The following is an 18,722-nucleotide window of genomic DNA, read 5'->3' as shown; positions in this document are numbered from 1 at the left end:
TGCTGTTTATGTTGAATTAGTAGCAACAATTAATGATGGCCATTAATGATGGCTGGATGAGGTGAACAGGAGCAACTGCCTTTCCCTGTTGCTGACCAAGGGCAGTGCTCCTCACATGGCAGATGCGAAGGTGAAGGTATTGGAATGGGGAGGATGCAGTAGCTAGGGGAACTGCTCCGCACTGACTAGACAAGCACATGCTGTGAATAAGTAAACCCTGGGTGACAAATGGCTTCCAAGCAGTGATCCCCGAGGGCCATGCAAGAATAGTCATGAGTTGAGGGGTCACTGAAACTACAGCTGAGCTGAATCTCCTTGGTGACCAGGAGGTGACCTACCATGCAGGAGTCGACGGTGCCAGACTCATAGCCTGCACATATCATCCGGGTGGTGATGGTCTTCATGTCAAAATAGGACTGACACTGCTCCAGAGAAATGATGCGGACCTCTCCCTCCTGCAGCTTAAAAGGCACTAGAAGAGATGGAGGAGGGGTGGGACGGGGAGGGGGAAGGAAAGAAAGGGGAGGAGGAGGAAAGGGGGATGGAGAGGAAGAGAAGAAAGAAAGGGAAAGGAAAAGAGGAGGAGGAGGAGAAAGAAGGGGAAGGAGGAGGAGAAAGGGAAGGGGGTGGCAAGGAAAGGGAAGGGTCGGGAAGGGAATGGGAGAGAGAGAAGGAGAAGAAAGAGAGGGATGGGAGAAGAAGTAGGAGAAAGGAGGAGGGAGGGTGGGAGGGGTGGGAAGGGGAGGGAAGAGGGAGGAGGAGATAGAGATGGAGAGAGAGAGAAGGAGAAAGGGGGGAAGAGGGGAGGGAGAGAGGAATGGGAAAAGGAGAAGGGGGGAGAGGGAGAAGAAGGAGATTGAGGGAGAAAGGAGGAAGGAGGAAGAAGGAAGAAAGAAAAAGAAGAATATATATATTTAAGATGGCAAAATGGCTCAAATGGGAGGCTGACCAGATATGAAATGGAAATAGCGTATGGACATTTTTATACCAATAGAACCATATTCTTCACCCAAAATGTCATTGCAAAGACAGGACTTGCTTGGAATCAGAATTTTCCAATTACTAGTGTTCATAGCAATTCTAGGGGAAATCCCTTCACTTTACCAATGAGGAAACTGAGGCACAGACTAATTAAGTAACTTGGCTCATGCTTTTCCCCTTTTTATTATAAGCTATGACAAGAGCAACAGCTACTACTAGGAAAAGAGAAAATATCAGGCTGGAGATCATCCAGCTGCCAGCCCAGTATCAGCTCAGCATGACCGTCCTGCTCTGCTACTGCGGAGAATACTTAGGAAGTGTAACTTGGAGAGGCTCCCCTATTCTTGGTAAAAAGAGTATCTCATCAGATGTAGCCATGATTTGATGTAAGAGCCTTTAATCCTAGAGGGGGTTGACAGAGAGATATCGAAAAGGACAACGCCCTTCTTCAGTATTGACAGAGAGCATATGTGAATTACATCTTGCTAGAAAGTTCTTGCAGGATGACAATGGGTTTCTTGCAGCAAGACAGTGTGAATCCATGCTGCTAAGCCATTCTACAAAATCACATTCACCGTTCTTCTTTTAAACAGTGATGGGGAAGCATCACTGGGTGCTTTATTGGAAGGAGGAGTGATGAAAAAACTGCTAAGCAAATGTTTTGAAAAAAATCAGCGTCATGCAGACAGTGAAAGTTTTATGAGTTGCCAAAAGAATAGTACAAAAAACACTAACAGTTACGGGGTATGAGTGGTAGACTGGGCACCTACGCGCAGCATCATCTGGGCCTTATCGCCTTTCATATTTACAACAATCTTGCAAGGTAGACAGTTGCTTTAATTTTTTTCCGTTTCATACCAAGCTAGAAAGTAGTGCATTGGGGTTACCCAGAGCCTTCTGACTTAATTTAGATCCTTGCTTTCCATGCTACACTGTACATAAGGCACGAGCAAGAGGTTACACTATTGCTCAGTTTGATACTGATATTGTGAAAGGGATACAAGTAGAAATAATAGATAGCATAGTCTGCTCTTGTATTACAGTGCTAACTATAGCTTTTTAAAAATGAGATGCATAGAAATGGTGACATCCTATGTCTAACATCATATGACTACCATATGTCTAATTCAAAATTCTTACATGGGAGTTTTTTTCCCGAAAAACTCATTTATTTCTGTCTATTGACTTTTTTCCCCTTCTTTAATTGATCACATAAAAAAGAAACTCAACCTTTCTCAAAACTTAATGAAGTCTTAAGAAAAAAGTTCCTTCAAATATGCAATTTCTAAGGTCAATAATGAGATGCTAAGATACATCACCATTCTTGAGCACCACAGTGTTATACTTAATATAATCAGAGAGGTCAGCACTTACAGTTAAAGAAAATGCCTCATTGATTCAATCATATTCTAAACGTGAAATAGGTCAAACAGAATGAGAGTTCATTATGGAGGCTGAGAGGAAGTATGGAGCACACATTTTTAATTTCTATGTCTTTAGTGTGTTCACCTCAACTATAGAGCCAAACTATTTTAATCAATTTAAATAGGAAAAGAGCAAGTCAATTTTTTTCCAGAAGGACTTACAGATTATGTTGCAGATAAAACCAAATCGTAACCCAGAATTGGAAACATCACCTGCAGCTCAACTGCAAAAGCAACACTGCAGCAGACAGAGGCCCCAAGGGCTCCTCCCTCCCAATGGCTCCTATTTTCCAAGGCATTCATATAAGATAGCCCCAATCATGGCTAGAGATGGCCCAAAGCACAGCTGACTGATAGATCTCATTCCTGTATGACAACCCCAAAGCATCACTAGTGGCTCATGGAGAAAGATTCTAAAAGATTTTTGAGACCACATTTAAGCTTGACAGTTGCCATGATGGATTTTCTTTTTTCTTTTTTTGTTTCAGAATCTCACTCTGTCACCCAGGCTGGAGTGCAGTGGCATGCTCACAGTCACCCAAGCGTTGATCTGCTGGGCTTAGGTGTTCCTTCCACCTCAGCCTTCCAAGTAGCCAGAACTACAGGTGTGCCCTACCACATCTGACTAATTTTTTATTATATTGTAGAGACAAAGTCTCACCAAGTTTCCCAGGCTGGTCTCGAGCTCCTGGGCTCAGGCAATCCTCTCGCCTTGGCCTCCTAAAGTACTGGGATTACAGGCTTGAGCCACTGTGCCTGGCCCATGATGGATTATTAGCATCTATGATTTATATGTTCACCAAGTATATACCATACACTATATTTTTATAAGTGAAAACAGGGAATGATGGCCAAAGGCTAAGCAGAAACGGTGCTTGTCAGCTATGAGCTAACAGGTTCCTGGGGATGGCAGCTTACTTTTGTTGCCCATGTGGCCCCAGCCTGTGATGTAGCAATAGGTGTCGGGTTCCAGCCACTGCCGTGGGCTGGGTAAGCACACGGGCCGGACATAGCTCGTCTCGTTGACTTCCTCACTCAGCTCAACGATGCTGATGTCATAATCCACCACGGCCCGACTGTAGCGGGGATGAAGGATGATGGTCCTCACAGAGCGTGTCTGCATGAACACTGACGGGTGGTCCAGATTGTTGATGCCAAGCACCACCTTCCAGATGCCAGCATTCTCCCTCCTAAAATCACAACCCAAGAGCTATTGACATCTTGAAAGCAAAAGATTCACACGTGATTTTTAAACATCCTATTGATGTAATAATGACTATTTTCCTGTATTGATGGACTTTTTTTCATTTACTCTTTTTTAAAAAAAATTTCAATAGCTTTAGGGGTATACATGGGTTTTGGTCACATGGAGACATTGTACAAGGGGAGGGTCCAAAAAACCCTGGAATTTATTTATTGCTACATGTTTAAATATCATTCACCTTCAAAGTACTCTCTTTTTGATGCAATACACCTATCGAGATGCTTTTCCCATGGCTCAAAACAGTTTTTGAACTCATCAGTTTTGATGCCTGTTAGTGCTTCTGCTGTTTTTTGTTTCATCTCTTCCACATCGGTAAAATATTTCCCCTTGAGAAGCTTTTTTTCTTCTGGGGGAAACAAAAAAGTCACTTGAGGTGAGATCAGGGGATTAGGGAGGGTGGGTCATGGGGATCATGCCATTTTTGGTCAAAAACTGCTGAACTCTCAGTGTGTGGTGTGTGCAGGTGTGCTTATAAATCACCCATCATGAAATGGGCAAATTCATAGAAAGAATCTCAAAAAAAATAATTCATTGAAGCCAAAAGCAGCCTCTCACAACATTAGCTAGTACACTGATGCCAAAGGATTACCAGAACACTTGCCTATCAGGGGAAGTCTGTACTACAAGGGGCCCACCCTCCAAAAGATGATTCCATATTCTTTGGTGTCCTTCCTCGAATAGTGGCAAAAAAATAAACAGAATACAGTAATCCCCTGATGTATTCCTCCACAATCACAACACCACTGTGATGTTGTAGTAATAATCACTGTGATCCTTTCTTTATTTTGCATCAGAACTTTAATTACCTATGTACAAATCCCCAAACCATGCAGGTTTCATATTTGTCTGTTTTTCTTTGCTTTGTTTGACTAGACATTCCTTTGGTCCTTTTTTACAAAAAAAAAAAAAAAACTGCATTAAAATTACAGTTCATTTATTTAAAAACTTTTCAGAAAAAGATTTGAAATGCATAAGTAAACTTATCACATGTCCAAAAAATAATGGCTATTTTCATGCCTACTTGGCAATGCATGCATGTAAGAGACATGCATATAATGCCCTGAGTGGTTAGTAAATAAGTATTATTGTTGTAGAAAGCACAGCTCATGATTCTTGAAGGGAGTTAGTCTTAAAAACAACACATGTTCAGTTTTAAAGGCAGACAGGGTAGTTATTGCTTCACTGAATGAGAAAGATAATGAAAAGCCATGAAAAAGAGAGATGAAGACAACCCTACAAGAAAGAGCAAGTACCTCAAAGAAATGTAAAGTTTTCAGCGGAACCTTCAACATATTTCAAGCCAAGGGCTTAAAATGATCACTCACAAGCTTCAATAGTTAGTCTGAGTCCACTGTTCTTGAACACTTGTTGTCAACATTTTAGCCAATTCTCACCTGAAAACACTTTCTTCACTTGGCTTCCAGTTCTTACTATGCCCCAGAATTCCTCTAATCTCATGGACCTCTCAGTCTTCTATTCTGGGTTCTCTTTCTTGGCCTTCAGTATTGATATTCAAGTGCTTGGGGACTCTACCCTCAACTTCTCATTTCAGCCTCTCTTGAGGATTGCATCTAGCCCAATGGTTTTAAACATCATGATCCCCAAATGACTCCCAAATGTGTATCCCCAGCTCCATCCTCTCCTGAGCTGCAGATTGGAATGCTCCATGGTCTATTCAACACACTCCTTGGATGTTTGATGATAGCCAATATTTACTGAGGGTATACCACACAAGCACTCAGAAATCATGTTACAGTGATTTAATTCTTATAAACACCAGTTACCCAGCTGAATCTTCTCTTTCTCTTACACCCAACATCTAATGTACCAGCAAGTCTTCAACACTCCTACTTTTGAATATGCCCTGCATCTTACTATCTTCCTTCCCCTCCTCTCCTGTTACAATCCCAAACTAAGACACTCTCATCTACTTGGACCATGTAATGGCCTTCCAAATGGTGGCCCTTCTTCTAATCTTAGCTCCTATGGTACATTGTTCTAACAGCAATCAGGGTGATTTTTTTTTTAAATCAGAGTCTCAATATGTTGCACAGACTGGAGTACAGTGGCACAATCATAGCCTACTGCAGCCTCGACCTCCTAGGCTCAAATGATTCTCCTGCCTCAGCCTTTCTAGTAGCTTGGACTACAGACGTGTTCCATCAAAACTGACCAATGTTGCCTGAATGATGCACATTTGTATACCTAACCCTTAACTGTACCCCACAATTTTATAATTAAAAAAAAATGTTTTAAAAAAAACTGACCAATGTTTTCTATTTTTTGTAATGATGAGGTCTTGCCATGTTGCCCAGGCTGGTCTCAAACTCCGGGGCTCAAGTAATCCTCCTGCCTTGGCCTCCCAAAGTGCTAGGATTATAGGCATGAGCCACCATGTCTGGCCCCAGTGTGATCTTTTTGAAATAAAACTAGATCAAGTTCATCTCCTGCTCATCATTCTCCAGGACTCTGTGATACACTTGAGATAAATTCTAGACTCCTTTTCTTGGCCTCTGAGGCCCTATACAATATGCCCTATTCTAGCCCCAAGGACTTTCTATTTTTTTTGTTTTGTTTTGAGTTGAAGTCTCACTCTCGCACATGCTAGAGTGCAGTGGCACATACACAGCTACTGCAGCCTCAACTTGCTGGGCTCAGGCGATCCTTCCACCTCAGCCTTCCAACTAGCTAGAACTATAGATACGCTCCACCCAGCTAATTTTTTGTTTTATTGTAGAGACTGGGGCTTGCTATGTTGCCCAGGCTGGTCTCAAACCCCTGGACTCAGGCAATCCTCTCACCTCCACCTTCCAAAGTGCTAGGATTACAAGTGTGAGCCATCATGCTCGACCTGTATGTCATTTTAAAACATTTATTATTGGCAGACTCCAATCACAACGGCAAAGTCTATTGTTCATCACTCCCTCCAACCCCTCCTTCATTTTCAGTCACTCCTTCACTAGAGGGGCCCAGATAAAGACATGGACATTGATTAGACCACAGTGTTGTGGAGGGGTGGTGCCTGATACTGCAGAACTGTGAGCCAGCCACACTACCACCACCCCTTCTTAGGATCTTGCAATCAAATCAACTAAAGCAGGTTGACTTCACCATCTAGGCCAGTTGTTTTTAAACCCAGATTAAACATGGAATCCTCTGGGGAACTTTTAAAGTAGTGATTCTCTGAGCATCACCCCTTATCAATCGAAACAATTGTCATCTGGGGCCTGGGAGTCAGTATTTTTAAGAGTAGTAGGGGGGTCTCAGGCAAAACCCCACCACACCTCTCCTTAACTTGGCATATCTCTCTTCCCCATCAGCATGGCAACTCAAACGGCAGATTTCAGGAGAGTGAGGAGGAGGGACCAAGGCAGGCACTCACACTGTTTTTAGTATTGTTGGATACTTGGGCCAGACTCTAAGAAGAGACTCCTCCTAACAGGCATGCATTCCGTCCTTTGTTCATTTAAACAAACAAAAAACTTCAGAGCTATCAAGAGAGGAACTATTGTCATTCAGTGAGTAGATAGAGATAGAAATAGAGAGAGAGAGAGAGATAAAGATAAAAAGCAACTTCTCTATGCCAAGCATGGTGTTGGGATTAAAATAATAAGCATGTAAGACATGATTCTTGCCTATACAAACTCTAGAATTGGACGAAGATGGACAATTGAAGAAACAATTATAAAAAATTTGCAGGAAGTGCAATTCACATAAGCATAAGCATGACAAAGAATGTTACAGAATTATTTTTAGGCCATAAAGCTGTCACAAAAAACATGTTCTTCTTTCTCTTTCTCTTTCTTCCTTCTTTTCCTTCTTTCTCCCCTCCCTTTCTTCCTTCTTGCCCTTTCCTTTTTATTCCAAAGGTGTAACTGCATAAACATCTTCATTCCAAAGGAGTACGTGAACAGACATTTGAAAAATTCAGCAAGCACCAAGCTCCTATTGTTTTAGACACCTTAAAGCGAGCAATAATTTATTTCAAATTTCTGCCTATTGAAGAGCTTCTTGCCCTAGAATTGAGTTACCAAGCTAAGAAAAACACTCACCCATCTGTTTAAATCACAAGCAGTATTTGGAACACTTGAACATTCCAAATTACTTGTAACAACATTCAATAACATCAAAATTCCAGACTTCATTACTGTCTCAGATTTGATGTGTCTAATGTTTTTAAAAAAAGGTGTAAAATAAAACTATTAAACAGTAACTTGTATCCAGTAGTCTTTTGGTATATAAGCTACTGTCCCTGTGGCATTAATATCCACCAAAAGCAAAAAAAGAAATGTGCACAGGAAATTCACATACATCTTTGTATTCAGTGATGATATTGTTCTTTTTGATTTTTGCTGAGTATGATGAGAAAAATACTGTATCTTTTAACATCTTTTCCCCAGAGTCTGGCAAAAGAAACAAAATACACACACAAAAGAAAAAAAAAAAAAAAACAATCTATCATGGGGAAGGGATTCCAAGGTGAGGGAGATGTACACACATGGTGTTTGCTACACCTAGCAAGTGCTAGACAGGACAAGTCAGGAGTTCAGCAGAGCTGGGTGGAAGCAACGAGAAGGAAGCAATGTCAGGCTCCGTGGATGCCACAGGAGTTTAACATTCGTTCAATTGTATCCAGTGGAGACACACACATGGGAACAGATGATGTTCATGGCCATTTCAGTCAAAAGAGCTAAATTTGTCTGTAAAGAAAGAAAAATCAAGTACAGCAGCTGAAAATCTTCAGCATAAAGAACACTACTTCCCACCTGGTTGTCAGACCTCACCACGGCAGCAAAAACCAGCGCATCCTTACAGAAGTCCTTGCCAAGAACCTCACACTCTGAGCATGAAGAAGCAGGCCCTGTGATCACCCACCGACCACAGTGAAAATGGCTGAGGATGCAAGAAGACCTTTTTCTTCCTTCATTCTTGCTGTAGATGGTATTTCATTCCCCAAAATTCATATGAAGGGTCTGATTTGCCTTATGATTATACTATTGCTTAAGTAATAACTACTTTATAGGTGGCATTGCGATAATATGATTTCGACTTATGATTCTTCAATTATCAACTCTAGAAAGAAAACTCAGCTACTTACATGCATCAGATGCACAATAGCATCTAGAGGAATTTATACAGAATTGCAGGCACAATGTTTCTGGATGTAATAATCAGTCCCTTTGTTCTACAGTTTGATACACTCAACTCTAGTTTAGACACAAAAATGTCACATTTTCACTTAATTCAGTGAGACAAACTTAGAAATTTTCTATCTTTGTCTTTTCTGGAGTGTAAACATTTTCCTTATTTGACTTTTTCTGATTTTGCTTTGGATATCTTATATTTAATATTTTTCCTTTTTAACAAAAGAAAATTAATCATTATAATGAATATTTGTGATAAAAATTGCAAGTCTTATTTGTGATAAAAATTTACAAGTCTTATTCCAGAAATAGCATAGCTAAATGGTGCTTTGGAGATCGTTTGAAGGTTATCAAATCCATGCTAAGTGAAGGATTTTCACACTATGCCATAACTGCTGTTCTACAAATTTTGGGAAATGCTTGCTTTCAACATTGTGCTCTGCCCTTGGTATTCTAAAAGGGTTATCTGTAACAGACAAAGTGAACAGGCTTTATTTAGACTTGGGTGATTGCAGTGTAAATGTGTGATAGGGCTGGGGAAAAGTCACTAAGTACAGACTGTGTCACATAAGCCCTGCCCACCCTGAGGGCATCTACCTCTCAGCTCCAGAAAATGTCTGTCATGTTACAATGCCCAATGGGATCTGACCTTCCAATTGTCCAAGGGAAGCTAAAGTTCTGGATTTTACGCAAAGTATGCATGGTTTTAAATGCTGGCTAAACATTTTTAAATGTATACAATAAGCAAACCAGACTGGCAGCCTAGATTCCTCATTATTGTACAATCTCTCCTTTACAGTTTTCCAAGTGTTTCTAGACACTTTATTTCAAATAATCCTCACACCAACTGTGAGATGTAAAGAGAAGAGAAGAGACAGCAATGACTCAAAGCAGATGAGTGATTTGTCTGAAGTCACAGTATGGTAACATACTAAATTGTTGGTCCTTTGATCACTCCGCCACACCCTTACCACTAAACTTGTCTCAAACAAAGAGAAGAGTCAGTGGGCATCCGCACAGTAATGAGGGACTGGCCACAGGAAGGAAAAGCATGTTGGATGCATGGAGACTCTTGGATGACTGACAAGATGGTGAACAGAAGAAAGATATGTCCTCCTTTCTGTCTGAACGTGTCTCCCATATGTGATGGGGAGCTAACCATCATGGATAAAATGACAGAAACTGGACAATTCTGTTATGCTGGGTTCAAAAAAAAAAAACCAAGAGAAAGACACAAACATATATCCTAGACATTCGAGAATCAGATTTCAGAATGTTTTGGGGGGATAAAAAAGACAATGATGATTATATAGCCTGGGAGTCTTAACTCAACAGAGTAGGGAGAGTTTAAGGGCCAAATTCTGATACCACAGTCACAAATAATTGTTGTATGTAAGAAAAGGAAGAATCACTTGAACAGTGAAAGTGACTACCTAGGGACCAGAATTTTTAAATTGGAAAGTCTATTATAGAAGAATGGCATGAAACCATAGTGACTGTCAGAAAGTCTTAGTCATAGAATGAGCAGGGATTTTTCTAAAAAGGAAAAATTAAAATGGCTTCTTGGCAAAATAATGTGTAAAAAGAACAAGAGAAAAATTTCTGCATGTGGCAGATAATTTAATTGATAACTATAGCAAAGCAGAACAATTTGAAGCTTTCTTTTTTCTTTCCTTTACTTTTAATTTCTACGTTCAAAGGTAATATTCTTCAGACAAGATCCACAATATTCATCTTCCATGAGATAAAAAGATACAGGTATGTAATACATATAAATGAGAAGTTAACCGGGCTCGGTGGCTCAGCCTGTAATCTTGCGCCCTTAGGAGGCTGAGGTGAGTGGGTTGCCTGAACCCGCGGGTTCAAGACCCGCCTGAGCAGCGAGACCTCATCTCTACAATAAATCAAAAAATCAGCCGGGCATGGTAGTGCATGCCTATAATTCCGGCTACTTGGAAGGCTGAGGCGGAAGGATCGCCGGAGCCCAGCAGACCGAGGCTGCGGTGGCCGGGAGCAGCCACTGCATTCCAGTCTGGGCGACAGAGTGAGACTCCAACTCAACAACAACAAAAAAAAAAATGTGGAGTTGATGGGTGGTCCAACACATGGGGGAAGTTGGTGGGAGATCACTGACCCTACAGCAATGAGCTGACATTTCTAGTTTCAGGTAAATTACAGCCCTAACTGCTAATCAGGACTACAGAGGCAATTACCAAGAAACACCAAAAAGGGGCTGACTCGTCAACTAAAAACTATTTATTGGGTGGCTGCTATATGCCAGCTGAAAGAAATAAAAACACAAGAGTGAGGAAGACAGATGGAGCTCATGCCTTCATAGAGTATTCATTCTACTGGGCTAGATAGTAAGTAAGGGAGAGAGAAAGAAGGAGGGAGGGACAGAGGGAGGGAGGGACAAAGAGAGAGAGAAAAGAAAGAGAGAGAAAAGAAAGAAAGAAAGAAAAAGGGAGAGAGAAAAAGAGGGAGGGAGGAACAGAGGGAGGGATGGAGGAAGGAAGAAAGAAAAGAAAGGAAGGAGGAAGGGAAGGAGGGAAGAAAGAAAGAGAAGGGAAGATTATCTTTGGTACACAGAAGTGAAAAACACGGTCATGTGATGGAGAGACAATAATAAGGGACCACTTATTATTATGAGACTTAAATGATGAAAAGGAGGTAGTTTTGTGATGTTATGAAAGTATTTCAGACTGCAGAAGCAGCAGGAATGAACTTAGAAGATTTCAGGGGCAGAGGGAAGGCCAGCATGTTTGGAACCCAGTGAGGGATGGGGGAACAGAGGAAGATGGAGCCAGGGAAGGAGGACTGGGTCTTAAAAGACTCCAATGGGAAGATTTTATCCTTGTTAAAAGGGGAAGCCAGCTCAGGATTTTAAGTAGGGGAGTGACTGGTACGACTGACATTTTAGAAAGATCATGTCTTACTGTGTGGACAATAGGTAAGAAGGAAACAAGACAGTAGTCCAAAGGAAAAAAACAGGTGATTGTTTTAATAGTTGTTATAAGCTGGGTACCCATAACACTCCTATAATCCCAGCACTTCAGGAGGCCAAGGCAGGAGGATCACTTGAGCCCAGGAGTTTAAGATCAGCCTGGCAACATAGTGAAAACTCATCTCTACAAAAAAATCAAAAAATTAGCTGGGTGTAATAGTGCATGCTGAGGCAGGAGGAGCACTTGAGTCCAGGAGTTCAAGGCTGCAGTGAGTCATGATCATACCACTACGCTCCAGTCTGGGTGACAAAGTGAGACCCCCCCCCCAACTCAAAGTGAAAATAAAAATAATTTAAAATAAAATTTAAAAATAAAAAAGGGTGAGGCAAGTGGATTGCTTGAGCCCATGAGTTCGAGACCAGCCTGGGCAATTTGGTGAGACCTTGTCTCTACAATAAAAAATAAAAAATTAGCCAGGTATGGTAGCGCGTGCCTGTAGTTCCAGGTACTTGGAAAGCTGAGGTGGAAGGAATGCAAGAGCCCAGCAGGTCGACACTGGGGTGGTGGCTGTAAGCATGCCACTGCACTCCAGTCTGGGCAATGGAGTAAGACACTACAACTCAAAAAAAAAGAAAAGAAAGTTGTTATGGACTGATTATCTCCAAACAAAATTCTTATGTTGAGGCTCTAACTCCTAGTACATTATAGTGTGGCCTTATTTGGAGAAAGTGACTTAACAGAAGTAATCAGGTTAAAATGTGATCATTAGACTGGGCCTAGCCCAATATGACTGATCATATCAAAGGGGAAGATGTGGACAAGACATCACTCAGGGAGAGAGATGCAAAGACGAAGGCAGTGATCAAGGTGATGCTTCTACAGAACAGGGAATGCCAGAGACTGACAGCACACCACCAGCATCCAGGTCACATGCATCCTCCCTCACAGCCTCAGAAGGAAAAACCCCTGCCCATACCTGGATCTTTGGCTTCTCGTCTCAGGAACTGTATATAACAGACTTTTGTTGATCAAGCCACCCAGTGGTGGCATCTCTAGGAAAATAAACACAGTAGCCCAGGTCTGAGATGAGGGTGGCCTGGATGAGGATTAGAGCACTGAGATGGCTGTTTTGGGTGGGTTCCAGCTATAAGATTCTACAGGACTTACTGATAAAGTAAACATGAGAGGAATTAAGGATGACTCCTAGGCTTAGTGAATTAGCAAACCAATGGCTAATGTGACTTTTGCTGAGATGGAATTTGTGAAGCGTACAATTGTTTGCTCAGTGGAAGAAGTGAGAAATCAATAGATTTGTTTGGGTTAAGTAAGATAAGATGTGTATTACACATTCAAATGGACATCTTGTCTGTGTAGGTGAATCTGTGTTTGAAATTGGTGGGAGGTGGCAGTGACTGGGGAAAACCTGGGCTGGAAATATAAATTTGAAAGTTATGAACAAATATTTTATATTCATATTTAATATTTAAATATGATATATTCATGTCAATATTCAGATTATTTAAATATATAAGTATTTGTTCAAATTAGAACAAGTATATAAGCTATGCAATTAGATGAGTGAGAATAAACAGATAAAAAGCCAACAATTGGGTCCTCCAGCACTTAAGCATTCAGCAGCCTTAAAAAAAGGAAGTTCTGGCATGGCTGAGTGGCTCACCTGTAATCCCAGAACTTTGGGTTGCCAAGGTGGGAGGATCACTTGAGCCCAGGAGTTTGAGACCAGCCTGGGCAACAGAATGAGACCTCAACTCTACAAAAAATGAAAAATTTGCCAGACATGGTAGTGTGTGCCTGTAGTCCTAGTACTCAAGAAGCTAAGGTAGAAGGATCCTCTGAGCCTAGGAGGTCAAGGCTGTTGTGAGCTGTGACCGTGTCACTGCACTCCAGCCTGGGCAAAAGAGTGAGACTCTGATTAAAAATAAGTAAATAGGCTGGGCTTGGTGCCTCAGCCTGTAATCCCAGCACTTTGAGAGACCGAGGCAAGTGGATTGCCTGAGTCCGCAGGCTCGAGACCAGCCCAGGCAAATTGGCAAGACCTCGTCTCTACAATAAATAAAAGAAAATTAGCTGGGCATTGGTAGTGCACGCCTATAGTTCCGGCTACTTGGAAGGCTAAGCCGGAAGGCTTGCCAGAGCCAAGCAGGTCAATGCTGGGTTTGGCATGAGCATGCCACTGCACTCCAGCCTGGGCAATGGAGTAAGACTCCACCTCAATAATAAATAAATTAATTAATTAAATAAAATAAAACAAAAAGGATAATTTGAAAGAAAAAAAGGAGAAGGGTAGGTCACTGATGTAAGAGAAAAACAAGAAGTTTTTTGTGATTCTAGAAGAAAAGTAAGAGGTTTTCAAGAAGGATATAGTAATCAAATACTCAGGAAGGTTTCAGGGAGTTGACAACTGAAAATATACCACTGTATTTGGCAAGACAGAAGTCTTAGGGACTTTAATAAGTGCCACTTTGGTAGTGACTTTGATGACAGCCCAACTAGAGTGGGTTGAGGAGAACATGGGACATGGAAAAGTGGAGACAATGACTATAGGAAACTCTTTCAGAAGCTTTTCTGTGAATTAGCCACAATGGAGCAATAGTTGAAGAGGGATTCAAGGAAAGAAGGTTTAAGTTAGTGCCAGGAAAGCATGGCTGCTGAAGGGAATGATCCGGCAATAAGAGAGAAACTGATGCTCAAAACAGACGTGATAATTTTAGAAGTCAAGTCTTTGAAAAGATAAAAGGGCATACAAGGCCCGACAATTAGGTTCACAAACTATCCTAGAAAAAGTGCCACATACATCCTTGATGAATATCACTATGGTCACCTTGGAAGTATTCCCCTTGGGAAGCTATGCACCAACACCAGCACCAAGTCCAGCCATCCAAGCAATTTTGGAACTCTTTTTCTGGAATAGCCATCAGAGCTATTGTTGTTATTTGTTGAGGATTGACAATTAAGTTAGTGAGCCTGCCACCATGCACTTATGTTGGCAGCACTGTACAAATAACTGTATCGGAACACCCTCCTTGCTCACCTGATCTGCCCCCCCGTGACTTTTTTCTTTACCAGAAGATAAAGGAAATATTGAAAGAAGATATTTGATGACATTCAGGATGACAGCTCTGAAGGCCATTCCAGAAAGAGTTCCAAAATTGCTTTGATGAGTGGACTAGGTGCTGGCGCTGGTGCATAGCTTCCCAAGGGGAGTACTTTGAAGGTGACCGTAGTGATATTCAGCAATGAGGTATGTGGCACTTTTTTTCTAGAATGAGTGTGCAAACTTAATTGTTGGACCTTGTATGGTTGTCCTTAAATAAAAGCAGGGACACAGTTTCCACCATAACTCAATGGAAAGGAGGAATGTGACCAGAGATGCAGGTAATTTGTTGGAATTGGGGATGAGATAAGGTGAAAGATATGATGGCATCTATTGTATTCATGAAGTAGGAGGTGAGCTCAGTAGAGGATGATGACGATTTGGAAAGAGAGGAAACACAAAATATGTCAAATAGTCATCTATTTGGTGACGAGGGTAAAAAAGTGACTTCTCTGTGGAAGTACACTAGAGGTGTTCCATTGTCTTAGATGTTCAGGTGAGATTCACAGTCATACACCTGTCGTGACCTCAGTTAGCAGATGGGTGTGTGATGTTCTCCACCAATGCTCAGGTGTCCACGTACAGATGCAGTACACAAGACCAAAAGGCACCAAGAAACCACAGAGACTTCAAGCAAGGGAGCTCTCAATTTCTGGAAGCTCCAGAAACTATGGGGATTTGCACATACTTCAGGCAAACTGCTGGCTATATCCAAGACCCAGGCATTTTCCAGTGGAGAGGGGAGGGTAACAGAAAATATCTTCATGGGGGCGGGGCAATGGGAAGCATGGAGTTGGGTCAGAATCACCTGGGGATTTGGGGAGTTTTTTGTTTGCTTTTTGTTTTGTTTTTTGAGACAGGGTCTCACTCTGTCACCCAGGCTGAAGTGCAGTAGTGTGATCCCCGCTAACTGTAGCCTCAACCTCCTGGGATCAGGAGATCCTTCCATCTCAGCCTCCTGAGTAGCTGGGACTACAGATGCACATCACCACACTCGACTAATTTTTTAATTTTTTTGTAGAGATGAGGTCTCACTATGTTGCCCAGGTTAGTCTCAAACTCCTGGACTCGAGCAATCCTCCAGGCTCAGCCTCACAAACTGCTGGTATTACAGGCATGAGCCACCACACCTGGTCTCCCCTGGGGATTTTTAAAGCCACACTTGCTCACTCCACAGTGAAGTGTGGATTCAAAATGGAGAATTTCTCTTTGTGGACATTATCACTGAAGGGAATGGGTCAAATTCCTCAAGTAGACGGAAGGAAAAAAAACTGTGAATGACTGGCTTGGTTCATAAGGTCATAGATGGCAAAAAGATGACCATAAGGATGAGGCAGGGACCCTTCTAAAACAAAGAGATAAGAGCCTTCCCAAAATAGAAAAAGAATGCATTAGAGAGAAAGTGACGTGGCGTATTCAACGTCCAAGTGCACATGAATAACCAAGTTACAATAAAATACCCAAACAAAAGTGCAGGTCTCCATATAAGGGAGACAAAGAGGCTAAAAAATTTAATATAAGGCAACTCTTTGCTGCATTTGGGGCTCAGACTTTGGATGTGAATCTACTAGGCCAGTGCCGGCACAAATAAATGCTGCTACCTAGCAAAAAACATCCTCAGTGTCTCGTCTCTCTCTGTAAAGAATCCTGCCACAAGAACACAACATGGGCTCAATAATAAAAAGTCAGACTCAACCTCTCACCTCCTGGTCTGAGCGTATTCCAAGACTGTCAGAGCAGGGCAGATGGGAAGGTGAGGACAAGGATCATGTTCTGTCAAGAAGACGAGAAGGAGCCATCCAGGAATAGATGGAAAGATCGCTGAGTAATGTTAAGGGGCCCACTGATGCAGACTATCCAGCATGGCAGTAAGCTGTGGTCTTGGTAATGCTCTCCCTCAGTTGTGCAGAGCATGAATATCGGGAAAAAATCATTATATAAGAAAGATACCCATACATTCATTGCAGCACTATTCACAGTAGCAAAACCACAGAACCTACCTAAGTGCCCACCAACAATTGACTGGCTAAAGGAAATGTGGCATAGACCCACTATGGAATACTATGCAGCTATAAAAGAGAATGGAATCATGTCCTTCACAGCAACATGGATGGAAAGCCAAACACTGCATGTACTCATTTATATACTGGAGCTAAATGGCCACAAAGATAAATAAATAGACACTGGGACACTAAAAGGGGGGAAGTGGGGAGGGTAGCTAAGGTTCAGAAATTACTTACTGGGTACAGTTCGCTATCTGGGGAAGAGGCCCAGAGGAAAAACCTTTTCTGAGGCCCAGTCTCCACCATCACACAATATGTCCATGTAATAAACGTGCACCTATAACACTTGAATCTAAAGTAAAAGTGGAAAAAGGGGGAGGGGGAGATGCCACATTCACTTTGAAGGTCTGCCTGGTGTGTCTGGCAGGAAGATCTAGGGAGGAAGAGGTTGACAGTTTGAAAGGTGAAAGGGTGAAAGGACTGAAGATTTGAGCCCAGGGAACCAGGTAAACCAGGGAAGGAAAGGAGGCAGGAAGGAGACTGACAGATGGAGACAAGAGGGAAGCACAGAAAGACAAGCAACAAAAATTCACGTTGGGTTGAAACACTGCCATGGCAGAAGTTAAGATGTGGGTGGCAGGGATTAAGGAATGGGCTCATGTTATGGAAAGACAGTTTATCATGCAGGTTTTCTGGAGAGGAATTAAATGTTTCTGACCATCGCTAGTTGTGTGCCAATCTAAAAGTTCATCCTCAAGTCCTTCAAAGTTAGAAGAAGGCAGGAAAATTGCCTGCTAAATTACCCCCTGAAAGTCAGAAAGTCTTTTTTCCTTAGAACTTTTGAACTTGAGTTGTCATTAGAACACAGGAAACTTGCTCTGGTCAACTTAGTATCGGATGGTTTAAATTTTCATTTGGGAGTTTTAACTCCCTCTCTAAAGAGAGAGGCTGAGAAGACTTACAGATGGGTCACTCTAGGGTTTGCCAAAACATGGAATCAAGATGTGAAGTAAACTCCATTAATTACAGCAAGGGATGGCTCCAATGGATAGTCAGGCTTACAATTAAAAGTTCCCGCAAACTTGCAGCACCATTGAAGAGATGGTAAAACAGTATCAGGATTATTAGCACACATCCAAGCCATGGCTTGTTTGAAGTGGAGCAATTTCTAACTTCTGATGAATAGGCCCAACCCCTTCTGACAGTTGGTTAAGTTTAGTGTTCCATGACACTAAATAAAAGTCACCAAAGCCTTTGATATCATAGCCACGTCTTATAACTATAAACACATATTTCTTCTCCATTGCAACAAGGTTCCTCCTTAACTTTAGAGATTCGTCAGTGAAAGAGGAAACTTGGATACCACATCTGGAAATGTCAGAAGTGGTGTATGAGCATGGATTAGCTAGCACATGAAGAGTGTTATTCCCTCTGAGAACTGTTGGTTCCATTTAGACAATCATCTTGTGTTGAATGTACACTTGCCAGTGTACTCTTCTGCTTATCATGGAGTTGCAAATCAGAACTGGAAAAGATATCTGCAAACATCTGACCCTGTCCAAAACAAGAACACTGCAGTGTCTGTGTTGACATGCTATGCAGAATCTCCCAGTGATTCAGGTCTTATGCATTAAAAGTTCTCTAGAAAAAGTACTGGTTTGATTTGTTTAAAGTATTTTATTTCCTGGGCAACCCCTTTGGATCCCCTCTCACTGTGGGAGCTCTTCTGTCCTCCTAGTGAATCCTGCTTTTTTTTTAAAAAAGAAAAATTTCCACAAAAAGAGCAATCAGATGATGAAATATACACATTTCCATTTCATAATCACTTATCACACTGTATTCTAGT

General features: G+C 41.7%; 1 protein-coding gene across 2 annotated transcripts in view; it reads right to left on the bottom strand.

Annotated features, from left to right (window-relative positions):
• Positions 1 to 18,722, bottom strand: part of CORIN (corin, serine peptidase) — a 245,929-nt gene that overhangs the window by 4,334 nt on the left and 222,873 nt on the right. For both annotated transcript variants that reach the window (XM_008062553.1, XM_008062554.1), the window contains 2 exons: positions 3,324 to 3,595; positions 339 to 472 (listed from right to left, as the gene is read on the bottom strand). In XM_008062553.1, coding sequence (XP_008060744.1) covers positions 339 to 472; positions 3,324 to 3,595 — 406 coding nt within the window. The remainder of the gene's footprint in view (positions 1 to 338; positions 473 to 3,323; positions 3,596 to 18,722) is intronic.

This window comes from Carlito syrichta, unplaced genomic scaffold, assembly GCF_000164805.1.
Source record: "Carlito syrichta isolate Samal-C Ts95f unplaced genomic scaffold, Tarsius_syrichta-2.0.1 Scaffold305745, whole genome shotgun sequence".
Taxonomy (NCBI): domain Eukaryota; kingdom Metazoa; phylum Chordata; class Mammalia; order Primates; family Tarsiidae; genus Carlito; species Carlito syrichta.
The sequence above is the reverse complement of the archived record's forward strand: the minus strand, read 5'-3'. Positions and strand labels throughout refer to the sequence as shown.